The following is a 14,220-nucleotide window of genomic DNA, read 5'->3' on the forward strand; positions in this document are numbered from 1 at the left end:
AAAGTACAGAATTCCCTCTGAATATGAATAGGGCTCTTCAAATCCCAAACAAAGGGACTATTTGGCTGACCATTTTCATAATAAACATATCCCACACGGTTTGGCATCCCTAATTAGAAGCCCAGAGTAATTAGGAGAAAGTGCATCACAGACAGCAATGTGTAACACAGCAGGGAGATTCTGCAGTGCTGCTATGAGAATACCAAAGACCTGAAGGTCATTATTTTTCACTGGTTCCACACCACACTTACTGCTGTGCTTCATTTTTACAACCCAGAATGAGTGTGGCCCCTTTCAGTGGGAGGGCTGTGAGAACCATAAAATCAGAGAATGGTTTGAGTTGGAAAATACCTTGAAGATCATCCAGTTCCAGCACCCTTGCCATAAGCAAGGACACCTTCCACTAGACAAGGTTGCTCAGACCCTCATCCAACCTAGCCTGAAACACTTTCAGGGATGGGGCATCTCAACCTACTTTCTTTCAGTTTAAAGCCATTTCCCCCTGTCCTATCTCTACATATCTTTGCCAAATGGAAGAGATGGGCCAGCTGGACACACCTTCCTCTGTGCTTCAAGGGCAATGTCACAGCTTCTTGCAATGTCTGTCACGTGTTTGCAGGCCAGTGTGTGGGCTGAGTTGTTGCCTTGAGAATCCAAGGACCTCTTCTATCACAGGTAGATAGGACAATAAAGCTACTTGGCTGCAGCTCTGAACATTTTATTTGACTGGAGGGATAACCAAGCTCTTTGTTTTACAGCAGTGGCATGAGCATGCTTAGGAAACTGAAGAATGATGAAATGGATCTCTTCAAATCAAAATCACTCCCTGTCATCCTCAGTGAAGAGGAAATTCTGGTGGGATCAATGCCTTTCCAGAAGATATTTCATCTCAATGGTACAATATATATTGTCAGAAGTACATTATATCTATTATAGTTTGATCAGCTTAAATAATATACTTAGTTTGTCCCCCAGACAAACAAGATTGTTCTTACTGGTAATTGACAAAAAAAAAGGTGTTGGTTTAAAAAAATTCTGTTACGTCTACTGAGTTGTGTGCATATACTAGCTTTGTATTAATAGATCTTTACCAGTGGAATGGAATTAACTAAAAAGAGACATTTACCCTTTCTATCATTCAATAAATAGCTGATAAGCACTGCAGTGAAAAAAGAAGCAACTCCTATATAGTGCCTTATTTTCCTTCAATTAGCTGGTTTTGGTCAACTGTGGTGAAGTAGGAGTGATGGTGGGGAGGGGTGCCATTATCTAAATGGAAATACATACTTGGATAGCAGACACATCAGGAAATTAATTATACATGGCTGAGATACTAATGGCATAAACCAACCTGAGATAGAAATGCTTAAAAAAATCATATGCCAGTAACAGGTCTGCAATCTTACCAGTCTCACAGGACTCTCTGGCTTACTCAGGGGCACAGATCTCCTTTAATTATATGTCAAATCTAAGACTAATTACAGTTACTGTAGGGAAAACTCTATTTCCATTGACAGATGATATAACCTCATCACTTGGCCTAGAAGCAGAATTCATCCAGACATACAGAGATTCATAAAAAATGTTTCTGAACTAGCAAATTATTGCCATCCCTTAGTACTGACAGGCTAAAAACACTCAGTAACTTGTTGCACTAAAATTTCAAGGAACAGCTTGCAATGTGGAGCCCTACTCACACAGAATTTGGTCCTCAAGGCTTTATGGTTCCCGTCTGTTCAGAAGACACTTCCATTGCTCCCTCATTCCTTGTTTTCCAGAATAACAAAAAAATAGCAGTTTCATAATTTTTTCTGTTTTTAATGGTGTCTAGTAGATGTGTTGTTTTCATTCGTAGCATATGTGACGCGGCTTTTAGAAGTAATTTATTTTTGGTGGCAAGCTGCTGATGCTTGCTCCCATGTTGGCTGTTAGCAATTAACACCTTCTGGTCCACTATGGACAATTTCCCACTTACTGCTTTTTAAAGTGCTAAAACTAATATCCACCAGCTCTAAGTCCCATAGCTCCACTTCACCCATTTGAGGCCTTTCTTACTGATAGCCAAGGTTTTTATTTTCCGTGACTAATAATGACACATGACCAGAAGATACAGGGAAGTATCCCCACAAGGTTTTGTTAAGCAGAATCCTCTGCTAACAAGGAGACTGAGGTGAGATAATATGTGTTAAAACCTTCTCAGAGGTGTTACCATGGACAAATACAAGTTTTGGTTGTGAAAACAACAGGCTACAAGAAGCTAACTCAAGAGAAAGAACTGAGGACATCCTCGTTACCTGTTAAATGTTTGGCAGATTTATTTTTCATCAGAAAAATTCAAGTTTAGACAGATTCTTTCACTTTCTCATGACCTGTGCCTGAGTGGTATCCATGTTTTAAGGCCCATATGAAAATCTCACAAGAACAGATCTCCTTCAAGGCGTTTGGCACTTTCTATTTCTGACCATGACAACAAAGTTGCAATAATGATGAAAAGCCTCACATGGACTTCACTGCTAAACTATTGAGTCCTATTGAGTCTACTTTTACTCCTTGAAACTTTTCTCTTTTTGGAGGTTTGGCTTGGTTTGTTTGGGGTTTTATGTTTGGGTTTTTGTTGGGGTTTTTTTGTTTTGTTTTGTTTTGTTTTGTTTTGTTTGTTCATTTCATTCATGGAAATGAAGTTTTAAACACTCAGAGATTCTGACACCTGCAGGACTGTGCCTCTCCACTATCTGATGATATATTTATTCATTGCAAGGTGACAGTCCTAATCTTTGTATCCATTAGAGTGAGCACTGTCATAAAATTATTTTGGAAAACAATCTCAATTCACAATATAAAAATGTAGTGGATGATGTAGCCCAGCTGCTGATGCTGGGCTAATTTTAGCTGCTGGAAGCTGAGCATTCACTGCAGAGGGCTTTAGTCAGAAAAGCTCAGGAGCTCTAATCATCTGCTAATGACAATTTTCAGAGACCAGTGAAAATTCTACCTTTTCATTATCACTCGGAGTATATAAGAACAGTGAGGGACAGCTAAGTCAAAGGGCACCCAGAGTAAATCAAAATTTGGAAGAAGCCTCTAAAGAAAGTAGAACTCTTTATGTCTTGAGGAAATTACATCTTTCAGTCCTACAGTCAATTCAGGGGGTTTTTGGCTACCTCAAGTGACACCTCCTTAAACAGTACATTTCTGCAAGAATCCCAAGGATTAAGAAAGCAAGGAAAGAAAAAGACAAAGGGATGCAACTATTTTTTACTACAAATCAATTTTTGATGGTTTGATTTCTGAAGGAGAAAGACAATGGTTTAAAAACTGTTCAATCTTGCACAGAGAGTAGAAGAACTGTACTTGAAAATAAACTTTCTTATGATGTCAGCACTCAGAACAGAATCATCATTAATATTATTATGTGATTTCCATCTGTTAGCGAAGCCACATGATTAGAGCTGCTAGAGAAACTGCCTTAATGGAACAAACACAGATAATTGATTTGGAAAAATACACAAGCAAAAAGACAATGTCAGGCTCAGTCATCTGGCAACATTAAATGCCGAATAAATAAATAGGCTGTGTAGTGCTATACCATCCAGCAGGAATGTTATGCTGAAAGCCTGGATCACTGATTTCATGGCTTCTATAGCCAATCTTATTTTGGACTTTTTTGGATGGAACCAGCTTTTTTGGGGTTTTTTTGACAGCTCCTTTTCCAGACAATTCCATTGGTTGCTTTACATGCGCTCTAGTTGCTCATACAATCTGTAATTAACCACAGGCTTTTTTAAACACCTTTCCCTATTTTCTGCATAACCCTAATGCTTTATCACTTAGTTCCCACATCTATCTTATTGGCAAAACAGATATTTCTGACAAACTCCCTTTAGTCCACCACTATATTTTTAAACAGAGTGAAAAAATTATTTATACAGTACCTTATTAATACATATTTATATATTAGTACAGCAGAGTGCTTGATAGCATTTTTTTAGATAGCAATATACACCAGACATCAAATATTATTCCAAATTAGTCTCTGTAACGCACAGCACAATGCAGTATTTATATGGGTATACTTTTTCACAAGCCAGTGTTTTCAAAAAAGTAAAATCTATTTAAGAGTCCATATAGGGACTTGCCTTCCACAATATTTAATCAGTCCAGAGAAGGACATTTCTGGAACAGAAGTTGTGAATAGCTAGACAATCCTACACTCAGAATAATTATTTTTAAACACAGTTCTCCAGAAAGCTGCTACTAATAACACATTTTAAACCTTTGGCAGAGCAAAGTATGTGGTGATGTTTCCCCCTACACAAACTGAAATACCAAGACAGTGAAACACTGCCTGAGCAATCTCTCCTTATATAAGAGCTAACATTTCCTTTGCACATTGGTTTTACCACCTCTGAAGAATGTCAGTGGGGACCAATGTTTATAAAACATATGTTGTAATATGCTTAAGTGCTTTGTACAGAGGTATATTTTCGATTGTTCATTTTTTGCACAGAAATTAAGTCCTTGCTGCTTTGGAATGCTTTTAGCATTGTACTGCAAGGTTGTACTATGAGTGAAGTACTTAAGCTTCAGGGTTGTTCTCAGAACATTAAAAGATGTAACATCAAAGAACGATCCAAAAATCATTGTTCCTGTAAGAAAACATGAGCTTTTCAATATGCTGATAAATGTACCATGGCCTAATACATTTTGTAGTTGTTATCCTCCGCAGAGCCCTACCCTCCTTATGTCAGGAGAACACATGATATTTTTTCACTTTTATTTAGCTCCCAATCTATGTGTTCTCTGAAGGTGAATAAATGAAATTATTACAAAAAAAATAAAAGTGGCTGAGAAATGTACTTAAATGCATTCACTTCCCACATCTCATCTGGAAATGAAATCTCAAGGAAGGGAGGGATGTGCAGGAAAGGCAGAAACCCCCATATTATATATAGACTGCCAAAGAGAGGATCATTAGATAAACAGTACCAAAGCACACTCTAATGCATTTCTCATCTTGGAGGTCAGATTGGTTACACAGACACTGTGCCAAAGCAGTGACAGGGCCATAAAACTGCTCTGCCCAAACACCCCCCCAGAGACAGAGCACCCTGAAATCCCTCCCTTCATCTACTGCTTCCCAATAGCTAAAAATTGGCTGCTATTTCTGTCAGTGAACAACTGAATTGCCATGAGCAGCGACTAGAACTAGAAAGCTCTTCTTTGCTTGCATCTGAACTCTCTTTAGCCTTCATAAAATGTAAAGCTTACACAGAATTGTGTAAGTAATAATAATTGTGTAATCATAATGGAAATTCTTACATTAGAAATACTAGTATTTCTAGCAAGGCAAGAACAATCAGAACTCAAAGGCTCAAAAAAAAGCTTTTAGGTAGCACCCCAAGTCCTTGAGATCTAATGATTCTTTCTTTCCTAATGAAGATTCGTTGGTGTTTTCTTCAGTTCATCCAATATGTATTTCTAAGTAATGTAAATATGGAACCAATGTTAGTGGGATATGTGTCTAAATCATATTGCTTGTTCTTATTCTGCAAAAGCCTTTATCACCACTGTTTTCTATAAAACAATTTCAGAGAGACACTTACCTTGTCTGACAGCTAGTGTTGTTGTGTAGACCAAGAACAGAAGGATATAATTGAGGAAGCTCTGAAAAACAGGTGTGTTGGCATGGAAGTCTTCTGACAGATACTTGCTTGTGAGACCAATGCCACAGATAAGGAGGGAGAGTACCTGGCCAAGTGCCACAGACAGCAAGAGATCCCTGAAAGGAATGAGAATAACAGACATAAAACATTCAGCCTCCTCACTAAGGAGGAAATGCTCATCCTCCTCCAGGAATCATGTTCAACATTTCTGGGACATAGAAGAAACATGATGCTTCAGTCAACGAGGGGACCTGCTGGGTATAGCCAACATAACATTTCCATTATTTCTGCTCTTATCACGAGCATAAACATTGCACCAACACAGTCACTTTTAATCACATGTTAAACAACAGCAGATGGCACATCCCTGCCATTTAATTTTGCATTTCACATTTCACAAAGGAAAAATGGTAGTTTAAATCAACCAAAATGCAGTACTGCTTCCCTTGAGCATCCTCCTTAAAAGAAAGACCCAGGAGTATCATTCAGAGAGTGGGAAACAGTGCTTTCAGGACTTAGCAGCCAAAGAGAAAAAGAAGATAAAGGATCATGTTTCATCAGCAAGATGAATATACATTTCATCATATAAACTATTTTTCCCATCTACTATGCAAATATATTTATATTGTCTTTCATCTTTCCAACTGCTTACTTTCTCTTCTGCTTGATGGGAACAGAAGATTACAATTTTCCCCTTCCTGTCTCCTTCTGGATGCTAGGAATATACTTTCTGATTAGTCTTTTTGCTTTAATCTATTTTTCTTATTTTTCATCTCCAGTATCTTCTGCATTCTCCTACTACAATCCCATTCTCTTTCCCCAAAGGTCTCTAAATAGAATAGTTTCTTCTTTTGTGCATGTCCCTTTACTGCAGAAATGTCTATATCTGAAAGACGTTTTCCCTCCAAACACCTCCATTTATTTTACTCTTCTTGTAGAATTTATTATCTAACCACACAGCCAAACTGAGTCCAAACAATCCTCCTTTTCCAAATTTTGTCACAGGGTCTCCTTTGCCCACAACACAGGAATACCTGTATTTTTTATAATTACCCTTAAGAGCTTTCCCAGCTCCCCCCATGTGTCAGTACTCTCATGCTGGCCCAGTCTGCTCTACAGCTACACCTTCCCATGCAGAAGAATGAAATGCAAAAGTCTTGGTCTGGTAGAGAAGCAAGCAAAAACAATGCCAGGGGAAGCAAAAGGGCATCCAGAGGGTGTCAGAGCCCTGCCCAATGCTGCCATTGCTGTCACCAGCCCCCAGAAAAGCGGGGCTGAGCTGCCTAGGGGACGACATGAAGGAGAGGAGCATGTTCTGCAATGTCTCATTTGAGCCTGGAATGAGAAAAGGGAAATAGGCAATCCTAGGGAAGCGGAGGAAGGAGGGCAGCACCCTGCTCAGCTATAGCAGTATTTCATGTGTGCTCTCTGCCAGACACTTAAAACAAATATTGCTTCAAGGCTGCTTTGCTTTCCCTGACAGATTTCCCTGACCTCGGCTCTGTGTGTTTGGCAGTGATGAGCATCTGTGCTCCCACAACTTGGTAAACTCAAGTGTCAAATTTGTTTCCCTTTTTCTCATAAACAATCCTCCCACTAACGTGTCACAGTGTCAGTCATGGCGTGATTTAACCAAAGAGACACTGGAAAGCACAGGAGGCTGGGTAGTTATATTCAGCTAACATACCTCACTGACAAACAGCCTGACACACAGAGTAAAGAACAAACTTTATTGTGCTAAGCTCTGTGCTTTCATGGGAGCTGCTGGATAAGTAGCAAGTAAGACTCTACTACTGCTACCTCTGCTTTCACATTACTTACTCTACTGTGAAACACAACCATGGGAAACAAACACACTCAACAGAGGTGACATCCAAGACCATGATGCAAATGCTGCCCACACTATTGATCCTCAGTTCCTGTTGTCACCTGCTCTGCTGGTGTCATTGACATGGAATAGGAAATTTGAATAGTGACTGCACTTTAAATCCACATATTCATCTTGCACATTTGTTTACAGTTCTTCATTTAGCTGGATATTGTTTCCTACATCCTTCTGTAATTAAGTTTCATGCAGGGTTGTCCTCTTGCCTACTGCCATTTCTATAGTTACATTTCATTAGTAAATTAGATGTTTGCAAATTGGTTTCCCACTTTACATGAAGTGCAGGTGTGTCCCTGTATCTTGGCTGTGCCTGTGAGTGGAAGTTGTATTACATTCATTGTGGGACTGCACCTGCTCTGAAGAGAAGCATCTTGGATCCTACTTAGATTTATATCTAAGATGTACATCTACAAAGCTAAACACACCCTCTCTCAGGAAAGGATTCTCACAATAACATATTTTTTGCTCCCTAGGGTTGTTAGCTGTTAGGAACCACACTAATCATTACAGTTTTTCAGACTGGTGGGAAGATTGATGAGGTCTTCTGAAAGGCATATTTTTTAACTAAGCTCTCTATATTCAGGTGTGTCACAAGGCCTAACCAGTCTGTACTGACAATTGTATTAAAAATCCAACCAACAAAACCTGAAAAACACCAGGTAAATTTCAAAGCTCTGTTTGATAGCTGTAGCCCTCTCTGGTATATATTTTGATTCTCATTGCTGTTTTGCAATTTATAAAACAACCATATTTTTTCATAGTTGATTCTTTGCCAAGTCATTCAACCACATCTACAAGTGGCAGTTTTCCTAGAGTCGATGTCTACAGCATACACACACACACACACACAGAGCCTGTCCTCAGCTTCTGTATTTTACACTTCATAAACTTATAAACAAGAAGGTAATTCAAATTTTATGGTCCTATTCCTAAAATCATTGAGAACGCCTTTTTATTTTTTTTTTCTGTCAAACACAAAATACGTCCAAAAATCCACTTGCTATTGTCTTACTGAAGTCATCAATGAACACAAATGGTAATTGGAGTTCACTAAATATAGACGTAGACAAAAATCAAGACTGTGAACCTAGACACCTCCAAGTCTGTAGGTAAAGGTTGAATCAATATAATCTCTGTAATTTGAAAGAGCTCTTGAGTAAAAAGACAAAAACAGAATATAAAACTGCAGAAAACTATTTTGTGGGAGTCCAAGTGGAAGCAGTACCATCAATGTCACTGTCTTTCAAAACACTGACTACATAAATGATATTGAGTACTTACACACTGCTTGTCTCTGATTTTTGCACACATTTGGTATTTCTAATTATGTAAGAAAACTCATTCTGAAATCAAGCTGTTGTGCTTCTCTTCCAGTCGGGACTTAGTTAAACATTTCACAGTTGATGGATGATACAGAAAGATACAAATGTTTTATTCTTATTTCCTCAGTACAAAGAGTAGCATGTCAGATGTTTAGGCAGAAATAATTCAACTCAGACTTGAAGCAAAGGTGATCTGTTTTGTAAAATTTAACTACTCCTAAGACTGCTCATGCCCACATTAAACTCTCCTGCCACACCAATAATATGCCCATCACAGACATGAATGACATGCAGTGGCACAGAAGATTTTGTGTCCTCCCTTCTGTCACCACTGTAGGCTGTGACACACTAACCATTACCATGGAAAACAGCAATGAAATGAAAAGTAAGAGAAAGCATATAACGAGATCAATAAAATGCTCATTTTTGCCTTGGCTGAATGGAAGAGAACAACTCATCTCTCTCCAAACAGAGAAGTGTAACAGATCCTAAATGACTTGTTTACATTGGTGACAATGTCAGCGGCAATATAGAAAAATAAATTTTTTTGATAAACCTAATAACCAATGTAAGATACCTGAAATTTACAAAAAATTCTAGTAACATTAACTGCATTTAATTTTTTTTCCTGCAAACAATGATCTAATAACACAAGAGTCTTAACTCCTGAGCCTTTAATAACCAGATAAGAATAATAACATACCCATTCTTTTTTAAGAAGAAGCAGCAAGCAAACACTGAAAAGAAGATTTCAATGGCTGTGAAAAACCTACTATTTCCTTTAGACAAAGTAAAAAGACACTAACTCAGTGCTGTCATCTCTGGCACTCATAAGCATCTTCCCCAAAAATCATAATACTGTTGAAATATGCAACATGGCTCCTATCTGCAACACTTTCTGTGCTGCTTTTCATATGCTCCACCACTCAAAGACTGGCACAAAGGATGATTTCTTCCCTAAGCCTTTGGTCTATCGTGCTGGCTTCAGTAGCACATTCATTCACTGTGGAAACAAAATTCATTCATATCTTGAAGAAAGGCTGTGTAGTTTGATGGCCTTCAAACAGTACACCAAAAAGAGAGTCTCACTACAATAAGCACTATAAAAGTGTAGGTTTCTGCCTTTCAGGATCCAATTTCTCTTTAGCTGAGTGCCATTCTATTTCTCTACTTGCATTCTATTTAAATCAAAATAAAGCAATTCTTCAAAAATTCCATTTTCCCTCACTAACACCAACAGTACTTTCTCAAACTAAGTTAAAACAGGGAAAGATCTTCAGTTTGTAGTTAAACTTTGATCTCATCAATGCATAGAATCATTGAATCATTTAGGCTGGAAGAGGTCATTTAGTCCAACCATTAACCTAGGATCAGATGGGGATTTTGAAGTGAGAAGTAGGTCAGAATTACTCCTAAACCTCCAGGTGTCATGTTGCTAAGTGGGTTTTTCACAGCCTACAAATAGAATTTTAAAAAATGCTTCTTTATTGTCTCTTTAGAACTGGAGCCAGAAGACAAAGCCTCATCTTTACATTGGAAGCCATTTAATTCTGTTTAAATGTCTGGGCTGGTAGCTGCTATGCATCCTTTTTACGTGTTCCTCCAGGCTTATGGAAATTTCTGTCACTTGAGTATCTCCTTCTTTATCAGCCATGACAAAGCCAAACTTCTGAAGGCAGACATTTTCATATCAAAGAACTCTGAAGCTAGTGCTTGGTTCCTTGCACATATACACACTGGTGTAATAAAGTGTACTAAACAGCTATCTGCAGGTCATCCTGTAATTATGTTTCATGAAGTTAAAACATTTAGCTCTGAGTACTAGTTCATTCCCAAATCCCCCCCAGAACATAGGAACACTCTTCACAACACAAAAGTGCAGTGCGACATTCAGAAGAAGCCACACAACGACAGCTCCTGTATGCTGGAGAATCAGTGACAAGCAGAGGGTGCCCAAGTGATTCAAACATTCAGGCCTATTTAATTGACACAAAATCCTCTTTTAAAGCACTCTCCATGTCAGTTTAATTTAACTGCTTTCCCTCCTCCCTTTTGCACTTTATTTGGTATCTTTCCACTGGTAAGTCCCCACTGCATCAGTTTTAGCGTATCTCAGATGGTAAAGAACAGAGGCTACCCCTACTTTTAATCTCTAGCATGAGGTGTGTTAATCCTTCAGCATGCCACAGGCTCCAGCAGACAAGAGATTGATTGGCAGTCTGTTTCCTGAGCCAAAATACCACTAGAGGAACACATCTGTAAAGGCTGCTTTATGGCACTGTTGGAAAGGGCCTGCAGGCAGGTTCGCACTTTCTCCAGGACGGTAATGACTGCTACACGAAGTTACCGCTCCAAATGTTCCAAGCGTGTGTTGGAAAAAAAAAGAAAATGAAACAGATACGCTTCATTCAGAGACTGATGACTGCTATGCCATAGTGAAGTTGATGATGTCTGTCACAGCACTGTGATTTTGCCAAGTTTCTTCACTTGAGTGCATTTTTACTGTGTTTCTATAAAAGCGTGAGGAAAAATAAAACAAGGTCTTAAAAACTTCACGTTGATTCAAAGTAAGCTGATGTTATGCCCCTACAGAAATCCAGTCCAGTTTATTTAAATACTTACAGGTGGATGTGGAATCTTATTTTAAGATTCTACTTATCTGGTAGACGTGTTGATGCATATTACCATAAAAAAAACCCAGGAACAGCCAGTGTTAAAATCACAAATAATAACTACCATCATCAGCATGGAATGTGACCGTTTTCACTGCAGCTGAGTTCCTAAATTCCCACACCACCCCCCATCTGAATAGCTGCTTAATGAGGACACGGACATTACTTCCATATTTTGTGGTTCACACTTAACACCGACATAGGCAGCTTGTGAAAGAATAAATTAACAAGATTTGTTCTGGACAATCAACTGAGCTCTCACTGAAAGCTAAAACTGTAGATTTTCTAATAGCTTTGAAGCATATGAAGTCTGCTATTAGTCCTGCATTGCTCTGAAATTGATTTCATCTAGAGAACAAGATTCTACACTAATTTGGCATGGAAAGTTGTCTTTTTTTAATTTTCCCCTTATTCTGACATGCCTGTTACACACAGGAGAAATTCTACAAGTTCGTGCATGCAACCCTCCCTATCTCTCTGCCTCTCTCAATAAGGTAAGGCAGCAAGTATCTTCAGTTAATGCATCAAAGCATTAAAGTACATTAAAGTACACTGTTTTAGAGCAATTTACAGAAGCAGACCTAATATTCTATAATGAAATCTTCACAGCACTAATAGCAACCACATTGCCCAACACATATACTGATAATAATATCATGAGCATGGTATTCTATTGGTCAGCTACTCCCATAGCCTACATTCTCTACAATCATTCTAGACAATGTCTCAGGAAAATACAGTGGATTTGTGGGTCTAAATAAAAGACACTTAATATTTCTGGCAAGGAAGAACAAACCAATGTAAAATATTTTTAGAATATAGGTATCATTGCTGAACAGTGAAATACCAAAGTCTGAATCCCAGCTAAAGCCATACACTACATCAAAATACAAACAACACTAATATTAACAGACAAATCAGAGAGACAACCCCACGCAACACCAAGCATATCCATCACTTAATTCCTACTGAGAGTCATTACTTTGAAACCTTTATTGCATTTATGTGATGTACAGGCTTTGTACTGGATCTCGGCACGATAGGTGGGTTCTCCACACAGTGAGTTGCAGACCACCTCAAGCTCCCACTGAGGCTCAAAAGAAATTCTCTGTGCCATAAGTTGGGGGTAGGAGGGGAGCTCTGCACCTTCTTGTTCTCATCATCCTCTCTTGCCACCTCCCCAGCAACCTGTCCCATGCACTGCAGCTCTGGATCAAGCTCCACAGCTTCTTTCCCCAGCAGGGCCCAGAACCTCATTGCAGCATCCAAAGGACAGCCCTGCCGGGCAGCAAAGGGACAGCCAGACCTGGACACTCAGCCAGCACTTCCCTAGCATTGAAGAAGCCCCAGCAGCCACTGCCTTGGCTGGAAGGACACCCTGGGTGTGGGGAGAGCTGCCCGTGTTTCTTATCCTTTGCTTTTTGGCTTTCCTGGTTGCTTTGAGGTTTTCCTATTAAAGACATTATGGTTCTAATTTGTATTCAAATACAACTGGGCTTGATTTTTTTGGCCTTTTGGGGACATCACTTAAAATCAAGGTGTAGGTACATCTGCCTCAAAGCTGTGGCAGACTTGGGCTCTGCTGCTTTTCAGTGATAGCTCGAAGGACCAGCCCAGATTGTTGACTTTGGATGAAAACAAAGAGGAATCACATTCAGCATGCCTTGGGAGTCTCTGAAGCAATTTCTTAAGATGAGCTTTTACCTAATAAATTTCCCAATTCTTGTATACTGCCAATTACAACAATTCTTGAAAATGGCTTTAATTTACCGTATGCTTATACCCCAGCTTCACACATATACACAGAAACATGCTCATAGTTATGTGTGTTTTACTACACTTTGGTAACTGGAATTTTTTTTAATATTCTTACACAGATGAAACATATCCCTGCACTTAATAGTTAACTATATACTGCTGAGACATCTGCTGCACTAAGTGCAAAGAAGGCACTCCTTTTTAAATTATTATTATTGAATAAGATACATGTTTAATGATAGCAAAGAAAAGTGTAGTGACAGAACTTCCATGCTATTATCTTGAGGGAGTACAGTGCTAAATCCTTACAAGCAAACTGGAGGCATGGTGTGTATGTGTGTTGGTGAAATTAGCTTATAGTCATCTTCATCCTACCAGTGAGCTAAGAAAGAAAGTAAAACATGCTTATCATAAAAACATGCCTAGGTTTTGAAACAGCCATCTTCCTTCAATCAGAAATTTCCTGGTTCCTTTTCAGGTAAAAATCACCCTCCTTGGAGCCCCAGTGGCTTTTTCTCTATAAGAATGATAGTCTCTCCATATACAGTTCTTGGCAACTTCTCAGCCTACACTAGATAGGCTGAAAATATTTCAATCTTTCTGATGAAATCAAAGCTATAATTACAGATGACCATGAGATAAAATAATTGTATTTCAGGTTATTTTAGTCAAAGAAATTGACTGAAGCTAGCTGCAGTCCATAATTTTTTATAAATTTCACTGTCTACCCAATTATGACTAGAAAAATTAAGATATAAAATATGTAAATATTTGATATAGATTGGAATAATGAATAATAGAATTAACTTTCCATACAAGACCTTACAAAACTAGTTACAAACACCAACTGCTGAATATGGCACTTTTGAAAAAGTAACTTCTTCCATCATTATCCAGGTATTAATTCAAAAGTGGTATTT

General features: G+C 38.6%; 1 protein-coding gene across 1 annotated transcript in view; it reads right to left on the reverse strand.

Annotated features, from left to right (window-relative positions):
• SLC35F1 (solute carrier family 35 member F1) overlaps positions 1-14,220 on the reverse strand; it is a 226,503-nt gene that overhangs the window by 91,662 nt on the left and 120,621 nt on the right. Inside the window, exon 2 of the mRNA XM_015622485.3 lies at positions 5,604-5,779. Within this exon, the coding sequence (XP_015477971.1) occupies positions 5,604-5,779 (176 nt within the window). The remainder of the gene's footprint in view (positions 1-5,603; positions 5,780-14,220) is intronic.

This window comes from Parus major, chromosome 3, assembly GCF_001522545.3.
Source record: "Parus major isolate Abel chromosome 3, Parus_major1.1, whole genome shotgun sequence".
Lineage (NCBI taxonomy): Eukaryota > Metazoa > Chordata > Aves > Passeriformes > Paridae > Parus > Parus major.